Genomic DNA, 16,853 nt, shown 5'->3' with positions numbered 1-16,853 from the left:
GTGTTTGTTTGTGTCTGTGTGTGTGTGTGCGTGTGTGTGTGTGAGCATGCACACATACATACATGTTCCGAGTAGTTCTCAGAGATAAATGTTTCAGCTCGCTGAGAACAGTACCATGCCAGGTTCGTGTGCTTTTCAGGTCAGTACTGCCTGGATGGATCACCACCTTGCCAGGGTCGGAAGGTGTGTGTGTCTCAGTGACCCAGCGGGAGCTGTGGCTCCTGTCAGGTCCACCCAGGCTGGACAGTTCTAAGGGTAGAGACAAGACAATATGTGCTGGTCAGAAGTTGGGCTCTTGGCTAACAACCCATTCCCTCACTGAAATCATCTGCTAGGTCCACGCTATTTTGTTGTTTTTTAATTTTTTTTATCAGACGGGCCTATGGCAGGAGCTGGTGAAAATCTCGTGAAGCCAAAGATGAAAACCAGGATACCTGCGACATGTGAATCATGAACGAGATGAATAAAAGAGCCAAAGTTGAAAGTGGAAAGAAAAGAAATAATCTAAGTATTCTTGGCTTTCATGAAACAATATGGAATGGCACAAGAGAAATAAGATTTAAAGGTGATGATACGATCACCTGTCCTGTGCACGGAACGCCGAACCATGCCCATATGCATGGCATATCAAAATTTATCACCAGAGGCAGTCCAGTTTGTTTCGGTTTGAAAGAGTTGTCAAAGCATGCAGACTTATCAATATACTACAACAATGCTATGCCTGGCCTTTGCATAAAGCCAACACACTCACCATACCTTGAGAGCCTTCCCTAGATTTGTGTAAAATACTGACATAAAATAAGATGAATAATTAGAGAACTAGGCTGGCTGCAGAAGCACTACTAGAATGGGTGTCAGTCTCACCCAGAATTCATTCACGAGATCCAATTCCAAGGGAAGGAACACAACCATCATACAATGATACGCACCGACAATTTGTTTTGAAGAGCTAGAGAAAGAGGAATTCTATCACAAACATCAATCAGTTGTAGACAGATCACAAACATTGGAGATATGAATGTACAAGAGAAAACAAACAAAAGTGACAGTGAAGTCGTTCTGGAGATACAAGGCACAGACACACAAAATGAAAACAGAGAGCTCTTCGTTGAATTTTGTGCCTTTAACGACTTGCTTGTTTGAGGAACAATGTTTTTACACAAGACAATCCACAAGCTAGCCTAGATTTCTCTGTATAGAAAGACAGAAAGTCAAACAGATCTCATTACAGACAAACACTGGAGTGGATCCTTCAAAGGAAAAGGAAAAATGGGCAGACGAAGGCCGACACAGGCAAGATGCAAGGACGACGATAAGAAGGCAGCCGGATTGACATGGGCTTAACTGAAGACAGCCCAGAACTTTGTCTGCTGGAGATACGTTGTCACATGCACCAAAGCAATAAATCAAGTAAGTAAAGATTTCGTTCGAATCAGATTGTTTCAGTTGGTTGTAATTTCATCACGAACCAATCAGATGTTCAACCCACCACTTCCAAGAACTACAAGAAAAAAACTGGTTCTACCCTGGAGATGAGCAGTATATCATGTAGCTTTGTGAAAAATATGGGGTGGGGGAGAGCAGAACAGGCCGAAGTGTGTAGACTGATAAAGAATCCTTGACTGATAGAGCAGAAGGAACCAGCGAGTGGAGAACCAGTTGAACTTTGCTCTCGTGTTGCACACGAAGCTTTATCAGACTGAAATACTGCTCAGTAATGTAAATGTTCACTGAGATGTCCACTGTCCTGAACGAGTAGTCACGAGTGGACAATGACGTTTATGTGTAGCTTTAGTCTCATGGACACACCCACACGTGCACACACTCACCCACCCACCCAGCAGCAACAATACCAAAACAATAACAACTCCAGCAAAACAAACGGAAATAGACATACAGACACAGACACAGGCACATAGACACAGACACAAAGACAGAGACACACAGACACAGACACAGACACACGGACACACACACACACACACATCCACGCGTGCACGCCATCTCCTCATCAACGCATGATGGAGTGGACACAGAGTCAGGTGAGAGATATAACGAGGACTGCTGTCAGGAAAAACACGTGAAGGAATATTGAAAGTTTGTATTTGTTGCGACCTTTGACAGGAAGTCAATGAAGAATTTATACATTATTCATCATTATTTTAATCAGTTTTATTTTTCGTTATCGTTCCCATTGTTATCTCATCTATAACGAATAAAGAAATCAACACGTGGCTGTTTATAAACGAACAAAAAGAAATGTAGGAGATGAAGACAAAAACGATAGTCCTATTAAAATACTCTCATAACAGTCCTGTCTATTTATGTATTCTCAATCAATCTTTCCCTCTGATCAGCCAATCAATGCAGTCTGCAGTTTTTGCTCGATCCAGTCCTCTTGTTTTGGGATGTTGTTGGGTCCCTTGTTGCAGAGGTCGCCATGGCAACAGAAGAGACAATCTACGTCACGACCCGTCACCAGCTGGTCGACATGGAGACAGTTTTCAAGTTCAAGGTCGCCAGGTGTCCATGCTTTACACTCGGAACGGCTGATACATCTGTTGGTAGACATGCATCCTTTTATTACAACAACTTACACTGTCAGACTGATATTAAACAAGATGACGAAGTCATTTCAATATTCTCCTGTTCATGAAACGAAACATATTATCAATACTAATGATCATAGCTTCGCAGAAGTCAAGGTCAAAGGGAAAGGTCATAAAGTGGTTACCCGTAAGTATCTATATTTGATACAAACAATGTTGTGGAATAGTACAAAAATCATAAGATGTCAAATATGATAAGATCGTGGAAAGTGGAAACTGTAAAACAATGCAAAACAATTCATAACAACACAATACAATACAGTACAACACAATACAATAGAACCTATAATACAAACCTAACATTAACAATTGTAACATAAACTGTGCCACCCAGAACATAAAAATAACACTGACAGAAATGAGCGTGAACACTGCTAACCAGAACATAAACCAAACACCAACAGAACTGAATGTAAACACTGCTACCCAGAACATAAACCAAACACCAACATAAACCTAACACTGACAGATCTGAAAACTAACATTGGCAGAAGATAAACCTTACAACATGAATAAACGAAAACACCACCATCCAGAACAATAAGCTAACACAGGCAGGACTGAACGTAAAAATGCTACCCAGAAACCAACCAAGAACCTAAAGGACATGAACACTGACAGAAGATATACCTAACAACAGAAAACACCACCACCCACAACAATAACATAACACAGACAGGACTGAACGTAAACACCACCATCCAAAAAATACACGTAACCGTGATAGAAATGAATGTAAACACCACCACCTAGATCATAAACCTAACAACGACAAAACATAAACCTAACACTGATATAACAAACTTAACACTAACAGAACATAAACGTGACAACTATGGAACTAAACAGAAGCACTGCCACCCAGAATATGAACCAGACAATGACAAAACTGAGTCAACACTGCCGCCAAGAACGTGACCAAACAATAACAGAAGTGAACGTAAATGCTGCCACCCAGAAAATATACCAAACAATGACAAATATGGACGTAAACATCACCACCCAGAGCATAATTCTGGCACCAATCAATGTGGGTGTAAATAATGTTACCAAAAACATAAACCAAACAACAGCATAAGCTTACCACCTACAGGACTGAAACATAACACTTCCTTAAGGATAACCCTAACATGAACTAAACTGAACGTAAACACCACCACCCAGTAACACAAACCTAACACAGAGAGAACTGAACCTATATACCACCATCCAAAACATAACCATAACCATAACCATGATGAAAATAAATGTAAACACCGTCACCTAGAGCATAAACCTAACAACGACAGAACATAAACCTAACATCGACAGAACTTAAACCCATCAGTGACAGAACATAAACGTGACAACTACAGAACTGAACAGAAGTGCTGCCACCCAAAACATAAACCAAACAACGACAAAACTGAGTAAACACTGCCACCCAGAACATTGCTTAATAATGACAGAAATGAACGTAAACGCTTCCACCCAAAACATAAAACAAAAAATAACAGAACTGAACGTTAAGATCGAACCCAGAACACAAACCAAACAACAGGACTGAATGCAAACATCACCACCCGTACCATAAATCTAAGAACAGAACTGAATGTATACATCGCCACCCAGAACATAGACCAAACAATGTCAGAACTGTGTCAACACTGCTACACAGTTCATAAACCAAACAACAACAGAACAGAATGTAAACATTGCCAACCAGAACATAAACCAAGCAATAACAGAACTGAACGTAAACAGTACCACTCAGAACATAAACCTAACAAAGACAGAATAGAATGCTAACACCACGAACCAGTACTTACTGCTAACAACAACAGAAGTGAACGTGAACATTACCACTCAGGACATAAACCTATCAACAACAGAAGTGAACGTAAACATAGCCACTCAGGACATAAACCTATCAACAACATAAGTGAACGTATTCTTTACCACTCAGAACATAAACCTATCAACAACAGAAGTGAACGTAAACATAACTCAGGACATAAACCTATCAACAACATAAGTGAACGTATTCTTTACCACTCAGGACATAAACCTATCAACAACAGAAGTGAACATAAACAGTACCACTCAGGACATAAACCTATCAACAACAGAAGTGAACATAAACAGTACCACTCAGGACATAAACCTATCAACAACAGAAGTGAACGTAAACATACCACTCAGGACATAAACCTATCAACAACATAAGTGAACGTATTCTTTACCACTCAGGACATAAACCTATCAACAACAGAAGTGAACATAAACAGTACCACTCAGGACATAAACCTATCAACAACAGAAGTGAACATAAACAGTACCACTCAGGACATAAACCTATCAACAACAGAAGTGAACGTAAACATACCACTCAGGACATAAACCTATCAACAACATAAGTGAACGTATTCTTTACCACTCAGGACATAAACCTATCAACAACAGAAGTGAACATAAACAGTACCACTCAGAACATAAACCTATCAACAACAGAAGTGAACGTAAACAGTACCACTCAGGACATAAACCTATCAACAACAGAACTGAACGTAAACATACCACTCAGGACATAAACCTATCAACAACATAAGTGAACGTATTCTTTACCACTCAGAACATAAACTTATCAACAACAGAAGTGAATATACGGCAAGTGCAAAAATCTTGACCTTATCTTTGAATCAGAACTCAGCCTACGTAACCTATGAGCTTGTGGAGAGGGAGGGGATTGAGTGAGTAAAGGAGACACACAGAGAGTGAGAGAGTGTGTGTGTGTATGTATACCATGCCTCTCTTTCAGGGAATATGATTTTGTGTGAAGCCATCATGTATGTGTAATATATGTTGCATGGTCTTGTAGGTGTTTGAACATGCCATTGGGAAGAAGACAGATTAAAAACATCAGGAAAGAAAGAAAAAGAAAAGAAAACAGAAAGGAGAAAAATGATGATGGAAGGAAAAAAAGAAAAAAAAAAGAAAGAAAAAAAAGACAAAAAAACAACAAAAACGAAAGACAACAAAAAAAAGAAAAAAAGAAAAGAAAAAAAAAAGAACCTTCCAGGGATGCTGAAACTATCCTGCTCACTTTCAGAACTTTTAGGCATCCACTGATTTCTCCTTAGGAAAAAAAAACAACAAAAAACAAAAAAAAACAACAACAACAGAAGTGAACGTAAACATAACACTCAGAACATAAACCTATCAACAACAGAAGTGAACGTAAACATAACACTCAGAACATAAACCTATCAACAACGGAAGTGAACATGAACACCGCCACCAAGAACAGAAACGTGGGACCAACAGAAGCCTACCCTTTGACAACAGCCCGCTCCATGTGATCAGTGTCAGTGACGCGAGAGGCACACACTGGCCGGTCCGGCGGGCACGTGACAGTCACGGGGTCCGTGAAACAGTGCAGGTTACGACACACGTGGCACTGGTCTGAAAGGGGACACACAGACGTTAGTGCGATACATTCATTCTGCTCTCTCTCTCTCTGTGTGTGTCTTTGTCTCTATCTGCCTCTCTCTCTGTGTCTGTCTGTCTGTTTCTTTCTCTTTTCTATCTATCTCTTATCTTCACTCTTATTATACCAATGTGATCACACTCCCCTAACAAGAGTAATGTTCTCCCATTGTTGCTAATGTGTATCTCTTGTTCTCCCATTGTTGCTAATGTGTATCTCTTGTTCTCCCATTGTTGCTAATGTGTATCTCTTGTTCTCCCATTGTTACTAATGTGTATCTCACGTTCTCCCATTGTCACTAATGTGTATCTCTTGTTCTCCCATTGTCACTAATGTGTATCTCTTGTTCTCTCATTGTCACTAATGTGTATCTCTTTCAGCATACTTGTGATCGTTATCAATTTGAAGTACTCTGTTATTTTATTATATACATACCCGTACAGTATGAGTGTGTATCATGAAATACAATTGTGAATGCATGTTTTTCTTCTCTTTTTCCTTCCTGACCTAACAACATTATTCTTATATTTTGATATGTGTGTGTTTTCCTATATGTGCTATAACCACCATGCTTATGCTTTTTATTGTGTAGTGCTGTGTAGTGTTGAACCCCATGGTGGGGACTGGATGAAACAAAAGCGCACCATTGCTTATTTATTATCCTCTGAAATATAGAATTTTGTCTTGGCTAGTCTGCTATCCCTCTCTCACTGTGCTCTTTCTCACTTCACACACCGCCTCTTTTCCTTCATTCTGTATGGGTGTTCATCCTTGAGTGACCAAGCTTCTCTCTCTCTCCACGTTCTCTATTATTTTCTTTATCACACACACACACACACACACACACACACACACATATATATATATATATGTACACACACACACACACACACACACACACACACATATATATATATATATATATATATATATATATATATATATAGAGAGAGAGAGAGAGAGAGAGAGAGAGAGATCTTCGCCACTGGTGGAATACCAGAATATTTCCTAAAACATTCATTATCTCATTATCTGCTATTCTGGTAATTTTACATGACACTGGGTCAAGAACTTACTTGGTTTTTCTGTTGTTGTACTTGTAGCAGCACTGGTCGTCCTTTTGGGAGTGGTTGGTGTAGTGGTGGGTGTGGGTGTTGTAGTGGTGGTGGGTGTGGTTGTAGTGGTGGGTGTGGTTGTGGTGGTGGGTGTGGTTGTGGTGGTGGGTGTTGTTGTGGTGGTGGGTGTGGTTGTAGTGGTGGGTGTGGTTGTGGTGGTAGGTGTGGTTGTGGTGGAGGGTGTGGTTGTGGTGGTGGGTGTGGTTGTAGTAGTGGGTGTTGTTGTGGTGGTGGGTGTTGTTGTGGTGGTAGGTGTGGTTGTAGTGGTGGGTGTGGTTGTACTGATGGGTGTGGTTGTGGTCGGAGGGTGTGTCGTAGCACCTGCAAACAGTAAACAAGCAGTCAAAGGAAACGTATAGATAATCTCTCTCTGTCTCTCTCTCTCTCTGCCCCCCCCCCCCCCCCCCCCCCTCACACACACACTTAAATCCGTTGGAAGCATATTTGATTTTAGTTAAAGACTTCGTCAGTGTAAAGATTTCAACTGACGCGAAAGTTACGTCATTTGTCTTCTCGTCACATATAGTGCTACAGTTTACAATTCTATATATCACTGCTGTTGGAAACGAAAATTACACTTACATCTTATAGTGTTTGGGTGAGAAAAGATCAGAAGCTTACAAGATACAAAGCGGATGACAGTTTCACTGCAGTGACGGTGTCCCGCCATTGACATGCGGAGGTAACTTGAGTGGCGCAACACAAATTCGAATTTGAAAGTTAAGGTGTTAGGCAGCCGGTCGCTCAGATTCGCCGGTTTTGTGCTTGCGTCCACACGTTCATTTGTCACACCCACTGCCAGCTGCCTGGCATTCTACTGCACTGTCTTCTCATCTTCGGTTTTTTTTAATCTTCTTTCTGTTAATATTGTAAAATAAAACAATAGAAAAACCCCTTTGTGACTGGCCTCTCTCTGTCTTTGGCCTGTGCGAAGGAGATTTACATCCTTTCACTCTTTCTATGCTGTCTAAATCAGAAATTCAATAATTCTTGTGTAACCCCGTTTATGATATACTATTCAGTTCACGGTCTCTCTCTCTCTCTCTCTCTCACACACACACACACACACACACACATATATATATATATATATGGTTGTGGTCGTAGGGGATGTGTAGCACCTGCAAACAGAAAACATGCAGTCAAACGAAATATATATACACATGGACTATATTTGCAGTTATAACCTTCAGTAATGTAAAAGAAACAGCATACAACAATACAAATACATTATCCTTTCCTTGCAAGAAACCCCCAAAGGAATACATTTCAACAATACATTCGCTTGTTCATTCTTCATCAGCGTGAAGTACCTCTCGTGTACCACAACACCCACGTGTGTTTCCTTCAGCAGACAGTGATGGACCCCGCCTTCCCTCCGACATTCCCCACACAACCCGTCCTCCACCATAAGCTCAAAGGTGTGCCAATGAATGTATCATCTGACTGACTGATTAACTAATCGTTACTAAGTGAATGATAGTTACGAATACTTACTGGGACAGAGGCCGTCCTCAAATCTGACGTCATCAATAGCGACAACCGTTGTCGTGCTGCGAGTTTTTGCCTCAAACAGAACCTGTCACACACATACAGACACACAGACACAGACACAGACACACACACACACACACACAAGGAGAGAATCATACTATTTAACAGGAAACACTTCTACACACGTTATAAAAATAAAGTTATAAAAATACACACAATATAGTAACTAAACCTTACTTAAATCTGACAATCACTACTACTTCTGGTGTTGCTTCTACTACTATTACTAACACACACATATATTCGTGTGCACGCATGCATGCACGCACTCAATCGCACGCGCGCGCGCACACACACACACACACACACACACACGTGCACATTTCTTCACATTTCCCATTGCCGATCCCTACCGCCTATCTCTTTTCTGTTGTCTCTCTGAAACACACACATACAAAAACACAAACACACACACACATTCACACACACAAACACACACACATACACATACACAGTGTCCATAAAAATACATTCATGTATACGTGATAAGTCTGCCTCAACCACAGTATTCCACAACCGCTGCTGCTACTGCTACTACTACTAGAATCACTAATACACACGCACATCCGTATGTGCATACAGAAATACACACACACACACACACACACACACACACACACACACACACATGATGGCCTAGAGGTAACGCGTTCGCCTAGGAAGCGAGAGAATCTGAGCGCGCTGGTTCGAATCACGGCTCAGCCGCCGATATTTTCTCCCCTTCCACTAGACCTTGAGTGGTGGTCTGGACGCTAGTCATTCAGATGAGACGATAAACCGAGGTCCCGTGTGCAGCATGCACTTAGCGCACGTAAAAGAAGCCACGGCAACAAAGGAGCTGTTCCTGGCAAAATTATGTAGAAAAATCCACTTCGTTAGGAAAAACAAATAAACCTGCACGCAGGAAAAAATACAAAAAATGGGTGGCGCTGTAATGTAGCGACGCGCTCTCCCTGGAGAGAGCAGCCCGAATTTCACACAGAGAAATCTGTTGTGATAAAAAAAGAGAAATACAAACACTAATACCTGGTAGTTGCTCTTCACGTCCACGGTAGCTTGACCTCTGACCCACTGACCCGTGACCACTGACCCCGGGTCACTCCTCCACGCGGCGGTCACGGATGGCTGAGGATGAGCGGTGTGGACGTGCACAGTCAGCTGTCCATCCGTTGAAGAGAGAAAATACCAGAACGACATGCACCGCTGAGCACCGGTGTTGAACTCCTGGCTGATCAACAGAGCGGAATGATCCTGGATACTCGCTGAGCCCTTGAAGTACAGGTACATTCCTGAACAGAATGAACCCTCCGCTTGAACCTTCGTTATTTGGTGTTTTCATCCCAGCATTGAAGCAATCACAATGCATCATCATCATCGTCATTATTATCAGTTTAAATATGAAAATAAATATAATATGTTCCGACATGTTCCACCTGCTATCCACTCCATGGAGTGAAAGCCAAAAGTTGGTGTGAAAGAAAATGCCTCGATTGTAAAGAGGAACAAACAGAATTAACGTAGTTATATAAATATGGATGAAACACAATGATCTTCGGTGTTCTTAGAGGTATGATCACACACAGAAGCATCACAATATCTACGCAGACGTATACACGCTGACCTTTTAGTGTTGTTAAAGGCATGGTCACACACAAAAGCATCATCACAATATATATATATATATACTGTGTACAATACGCACTGACCTTTGCAGTTTTAAAGGCATGCTCACACGTGGACACATCATAATTTTCCGTAGACGTGAAAAAATTCACACTGAAATTTTGGTGTTGTTACAAGTATGAGCACGCATAGAAGCATCACAATATATCTACAGACACAAACTTACCTTGGGCGTTGTTAAAGGTATGATCACACACGGAAACACATCACTAATTATCTAAAGACGTGTACAACACACTGACCTTTGGTGTTGTTAAAGGTATGATCACACACGGAAACACATCACTAATTATCTAAAGACGTGTACAACACACTGACCTTAGGTGTTGTTAAAGGTATGATCACACACGGAAACACATCACTAATTATCTAAAGACGTGTACAACACACTGACCTTTGGTGTTGTTAAAGGTATGATCACACACGGAAACACATCACTAATTATCTAAAGACGTGTACAATACACTGACCTTTGGTGTTGTTAAAGGTATGATCACACACGGTAACACATCACTAATTATCTAAAGACGTGTACAACACACTGACCCTTGGTGTTGTTAAAGGTATGATCACACACGGTAACACATCACTAATTATCTAAAAACGTGTACAACACACTGACCTTTGATGGTGTTAAAGGTATGGTCACACACGGTAACACATCACTAATTATCTAAAAACGTGTACAACACACTGACCTTTGGTGTTGTTAAAGGTATGATCACACACGGTAACACATCACTAATTATCTAAAGACGTGTACAACACACTGACCTTTGGTGTTGTTAAAGGTGTGGTCATCCCGGGGTGCCCCAGCAGGGGTCCTTCCATAGTGCGCCACATCCCAGGTCCCCGTGTCGGACAGTCCGGCCAGGGACTGAGGGGAATTACCGTAGGGAAAGTTGTTCCAGGTACACCGCATCTCGAAACTGCAGTCCCCTGGACACAGAAGTCAGAATAATACGACACGTCAACAGCGCACCGTTCCCCCTCTGCACACTGGGTTTCTCTTCAGACCTGTGAAAAGCACCCGTTTTGTTTTGGTCGATTCTGATTTTCCACGTCATGTCACTGCTGAATGTGTAAAGTGTACACACATTAATAAAAGTATCTTAAGACTGAAAAAATTATGAAATGTTTAAAGTATTATACGAGTACAAAAGAGAGCACACAGTTATAATGAAATATTGATGAACAGCGTGCAAACCAAACCGTTGCTCCAAATTGAAAATCAAATTTCAGGTCAACGTCTGTGGAATAAAAGTCTTCAAGAAATTTCCGATGTTACGCTTAAATTGTTTCAGATTTGATTAGTGCATCGAATCATTTCTGCCGATGTAGGAGAATTAAATGAAAGGGGAAGAACTGCCACAAGGAAATGCAGCAAGGGATTCCGTTGAATACTTTCATGCAGTCGAACATCTGAGGTGTTGTCGCAGGAATAAATCAATGAAAAACGTGAAAACGCTAAAACCCTACTATCCGAAGAAATGGTGTGTGTGTGTGTGTGTGTGTGTGTGTGTGTGTGTGTGTGTGTGTGTGTGTGTGTGTGTGTGTGTGTGTGTGTTGTGTGTTGTGTGTGTGTGTGTGAATGGGCAAAAATGAGCCAGACCACAGTAAACCATTCGTTCTCTCTCTCTCTGAAGCACCCGCTCTCTCTCTCTCTCTCTCTCTCTCTCTCTCTCTCTATCTCTTTCCACCTCTCTCTATTCAGCTGGGAGGAACACAACACACATCACTCACCGTTCAGGGGACAAGACACAGGCGCAATGTGAATATCGTCCACTGCCATGTCTCCCAGCTTGTATGGATGCATTACACCTTTCACACTGCCTTCAAACACCACCTGTGGAAGGGGGCAAGAGTCAGTGAGTGGGACTGGGCGGATGATTCACTGACTGGTTGACTTATTGGCTGACTGACTGACTGATTGATTGATTGACAGAAAAGGTAGAAGGGTGGGAGAGTGGGTGAGTCAGTGAGCGAATGAATGTGGGATTGGTGACATAGTGAGTACGAAGGAAAGAAAGAGTCTGAGTGGCTAGGTAAGGAGGATCAATGAGTTGGATAGCTGAATAAGCATCGTTTCCAATGATGCAAAGTACAAGCTATTTCATCGTCTGCATGTTAAAGAACTCATATTTTGTAAAACACTTTGATTGAAACACAAATTAGAGCTAGAAATAAAAAGTAAACAAAATTTTCTTTCGAGCTAAAACAAAAAGACAAATAAATAAATACGCGAATACATAAATGAAAAAACTAAATAAACAAAATAAAGCCTGGTTCGAAACGTTTATCGGAAACAGCGAAACAAATGAAGAGAAAAATATACTAAAACTTTGAAACCTGCAGGGTAATTACAGAAGAAAATATTCGTTAATTCAACAGTAAAACGTCTGTGCCAAATACCACACAAATCCCACTCGGCAACAAGATGTTTGGTACGGAGGGGCTGATCACATGTCACACGTCATGCTCTTTTTCACCTTTCGGATGGTAAGAATTTGTTGTTTTTCCGATGCAGAAAAGCATTAGCATCGTCAGTCTGGTAAAGTATAAAAACTGTAAAAGAAAAAACGGCAAAACATCTGTAACTGACCTCAAACGGCTGTGACAGCAATGACGACTTGATGTTGACCTGAGCCAGAAGCCACTGGTTGTCATGATTTCCTGACTCTAACCACAGTACATTGCTGTGCAGTGTAGGGGGGTTGACGGGGGACATCAGCTGTAAGATGATTTGACTGACTCATCTATCACACATCACTCTTCATCGATCACGCATTACCCATCTCTCTCTCTCTCTCTCTCTCTCTCTCCCCCCCTCTCTCTCTCCAAACGGTTTCTGCACACGCCGTGTCAATATACACACATGTTTAGCTGACTGGTTCTCCAATACATGTGACAGTAAAACTATTTGACAGACGTATATATCTTCACTTTGAGAATGAGCATATACAGATGACAATAAATCAACAGACATACGTTATATATTGTGTGTGCCCATCCCGACCCGACATAAGCGATGGTAAAACAATAGACATGATATCAGAATACTGTGTGTGCCCATACCAGTCTTGTATAAGTGACATTAACACATAAGAAAGCATTATATACCTCCATACTGATTAGAGAATGTTATACACATTGATACTGACTAGAAAGCATCATTATGTACGTTGATACAGAGTGACCATACCAAACCTGTGTATGTGATAGTAAAATTGCAGACGTTATATATCTTGATACCGAGAGTGCCCATACCGGTCCCATTCATGTGATAATAAAACAGCAAGCAGACCTTATACACCTTGATAAGGAGAGTGCCAATTTACATACATGTGACAGTGAAACTAAATAGACGTTATACACCTTGATAATGAGAGTTCCAATTTACATACATGTGACATTAAAACTAAATAGACGTTATATACCTTGATAAGGGGAGTGCCCATTATAGGCCCAGACATGTGTTAGTAAAACTGCAGACAGACGTTATATACCTTGATACGGAGAGTGCCCATGTAAGTCCCATACATGTGATAGCAAAACTGCAGACAGACGTTATATACCTTGATACGGAGAGTGCCCATGTTAATCCCATACATGTGATAGTAAAACTGCAGACAGACGTTATATACCTTGATACGGAGAGTGCCCACGTGAGTCCCATACATGTGATAGTAAAACTGCAGACAGACGTCAGTGTGACTGGCCGGTAACTCCACAGTCCTGAAGCTGGCTGTTAGACCCGCATGGCCCCTGGCTTCTATGTACATGTAATGTCCTGCACAGCAGCACGGCTGATCAGTCAGATTTTTAGAAATAAACAATGATTATAGTTCACACACACACACACACACACACACACACACACACACACACACACACACACACACACAAACTTTAGAGGGAGCATAGGCACTGCTTGTATTAAATCTCTGTTATTTGTGAATGTGTGAAAGCGCGTGGGTGAGTGTTTGCGTGCTAGCGTTTCAGCATGTGCATGTGCCGATGGGTTGTAAGCGATAATGTACCCAGTGATTTTTGGAACAAGAAAGCAATTTTCATGAAACCATATACGTCTTTGACAATAACACGCAAGTGGGTGAATTACGCAGATAAACGATAGCTTTCCTTTCATCACCAACAGCATTGTTAAACTGACTTGGTCAAAAACCTTAACACATCCCAGACCATACAAAGGATATCTGTACCTTTACCACTGGTCGTCAAAGTATGATCGCCAGAAGGTCCAGTATTAGTGGTGTCAGTTGAGCCGTTGTGACGTAGCCACTGGAACCATTCGTTACCTGTGTTGACACAGCTGGTCTCCATGTCACAGGTGTAAAACAGCCGTGGGTCAACCGGTGGCTTTCTGGGGGCTGTTGTTGTGGAGGGAAGCGCTGTGGAAAAAAATCGGGGAATAATGAACGATTATGAACTTGCGTATGACGATTTTACTTAAGTCGACATTGTAGAAGACACAGAGTTTTCTCCACAAGTGAAAGTCTGTTCATCTTTGAAAATGATGATTATTTTCAATGAGGTAAAGTTACTGTCTTATTGTTTGAAATATTTCATGTTTTATCAACGTAATATGGAAGAGCAAATAACACCGTTCGTTGTATGCAACAACAAAAATATCCAGAATCAGACTATTTATTCATATAAAAAGAGTCATCGTCAATGCATGATCTTTGTCACGATATCACATCTTAAAGACTTTCCTTTCCAAAAGACAGACTGCTGCTGATCTGAATGTTGATTTAATTTTCATTGTTACACTGGAACAGAATGGAACTATCACTGGTAATGTGTTGCTAAAGGACTACTCACACGTCGTGGCAGGAGGACTGGTGGTTATGCTCGCTGTCTGGTTAAGATGGAAGACAGTGAGACTAGCGTGTTTCACTCTGGCATCTGACGGTACATACTGGCAGTTTTGGTCAGTGTAGGTGATGTCGTCAATGGCTATGGTGCTGCCATCTGCTCCGCTTACCTGCCCTTGGATCACAAGCTATGCAACAGAAGAAAAGAATATAAATTATCAGCCAGTGTCTCTTCATGTCTGTTTAAAAGAAAATTATTTTTACTAACATATACATACGAACAGAAAAAAAAGAAAATGTAACAGTTTAACAGTGAATATAATTGTGGTTGTGTGTGTGTGTGTGTGCGTGTGCGTGTGCGTGTGCGTGTGTGTGTGTGTGTGTGCGTGTGTGTGTGTGTGTGTGTGTGTGTGTGTGTGTGTGATATTAGATTTTGTTAACTGGATAAATATACATACATATTTTTAAATGTCAGGCTTCTTTGACGGCTAACATAACTCCAGGAGTTCCTCACAATGGCGTAGTGTTCATCCATTGTGCATGAAGATGTGAAGACTGATGGTTGTTCGCCATTTCATCAACACGAGAGACGGGCGCCATAGCCGAATGGTTAAAGCGCTGGACTTTCGATCTGAGGGTCCTGGGTTCGAATCACGGTGACGGCGCCTGGAGGGTAAAGGTTGGAGATTTTTACGATCTCCCAGGTCAACATATGTGCAGACCTGCTAGTGCCTGAACTTCCTTCGTGTGTATACGTAAGCAGAAGATCAAATACGCACGTTAAAGATCCTGTAATCCATGTCAGCGTTCGGTGGGTTATGGAAACAAGAACATACCCAGCATGCACACCCCCGAAAGCGGAGTATGGCTGCCTACATGGCGGGGTAAAAACGGTCATACACGTAAAAAGCCCACTCGCGTATATACGAGTGAACGTGGGAGTTGAAGCCCACGAACGCAGAAGAAAAAAAGAAGAAGATCAACACGAGAACGAGGGGTCAAGCTTCACTCTCAAACAGTCTTTGGAATCTTCATGTCGGCCAAGCAGTCATATTTTACCTCCAGTTTGTCTATCTGTCTGTCTTTTTGTCAGCAAGTTGTCGCCAAAAATTATAGACAGGTTTAATAATAATAATAATAATAATGGATACTTATATAGCACACTATCCAGAAATCTGCTCTAGGTGTTTTACAAAAACGCTTTTGTTAACATAAAACATTACATCAATGTTACATACACACACCAAAATGTGACTACACACACACACACACACACACACACACACACACACACACGCCCACCACCCACCGCCCACCCCCCTACACACAATGCATAATACATTTTAACATGCATGTGTATCTAACAGCTACCCTAACACATACGCGCACATAGGCAGGCACAAACTTACATAAACACACGCACACACTATACACATTCATATGCATGCATGTAGTTATGTACACATACATATGTATACACACATAGTCAAGCACAGCTAACGCAAAGGAAGTGGACCTGCCACAATTGAACGTATTGCTGAGGGAAAAGGTGAGTTTTGAGACGAGATTTAAAAGATGAGAGGGAATCAGA

General features: G+C 41.4%; 1 protein-coding gene across 2 annotated transcripts in view; it reads right to left on the bottom strand.

Annotated features, from left to right (window-relative positions):
* Positions 1–2,019: 2,019 nt before the first annotated feature.
* LOC143287003 (MAM and LDL-receptor class A domain-containing protein 1-like) overlaps positions 2,020–16,853 on the bottom strand; it is a 34,340-nt gene continuing 19,506 nt past the window's right edge. The window contains exons 11-21 of one of the 2 annotated variants that reach the window (XM_076595006.1): positions 15,270–15,450; positions 14,648–14,836; positions 14,072–14,217; positions 13,030–13,158; positions 12,171–12,273; positions 11,202–11,366; positions 9,771–10,033; positions 8,688–8,769; positions 7,152–7,511; positions 5,921–6,050; positions 2,020–2,558 (exon numbers count right to left, since the gene is read on the bottom strand). In XM_076595006.1, the coding sequence (XP_076451121.1) occupies positions 2,354–2,558; positions 5,921–6,050; positions 7,152–7,511; positions 8,688–8,769; positions 9,771–10,033; positions 11,202–11,366; positions 12,171–12,273; positions 13,030–13,158; positions 14,072–14,217; positions 14,648–14,836; positions 15,270–15,450 (1,953 nt within the window). In that variant the 3' untranslated portion in view covers positions 2,020–2,353. The remainder of the gene's footprint in view (positions 2,559–5,920; positions 6,051–7,151; positions 7,512–8,687; positions 8,770–9,770; positions 10,034–11,201; positions 11,367–12,170; positions 12,274–13,029; positions 13,159–14,071; positions 14,218–14,647; positions 14,837–15,269; positions 15,451–16,853) is intronic. The other variant, XM_076595007.1, reaches the window with a different exon arrangement.

This window comes from Babylonia areolata, chromosome 10 (genome assembly GCF_041734735.1).
Source record: "Babylonia areolata isolate BAREFJ2019XMU chromosome 10, ASM4173473v1, whole genome shotgun sequence".
In the NCBI taxonomy this organism is placed as follows: Eukaryota; Metazoa; Mollusca; class Gastropoda; order Neogastropoda; family Buccinidae; genus Babylonia; species Babylonia areolata.
This window is presented reverse-complemented; position numbering and strand designations above follow the sequence as displayed.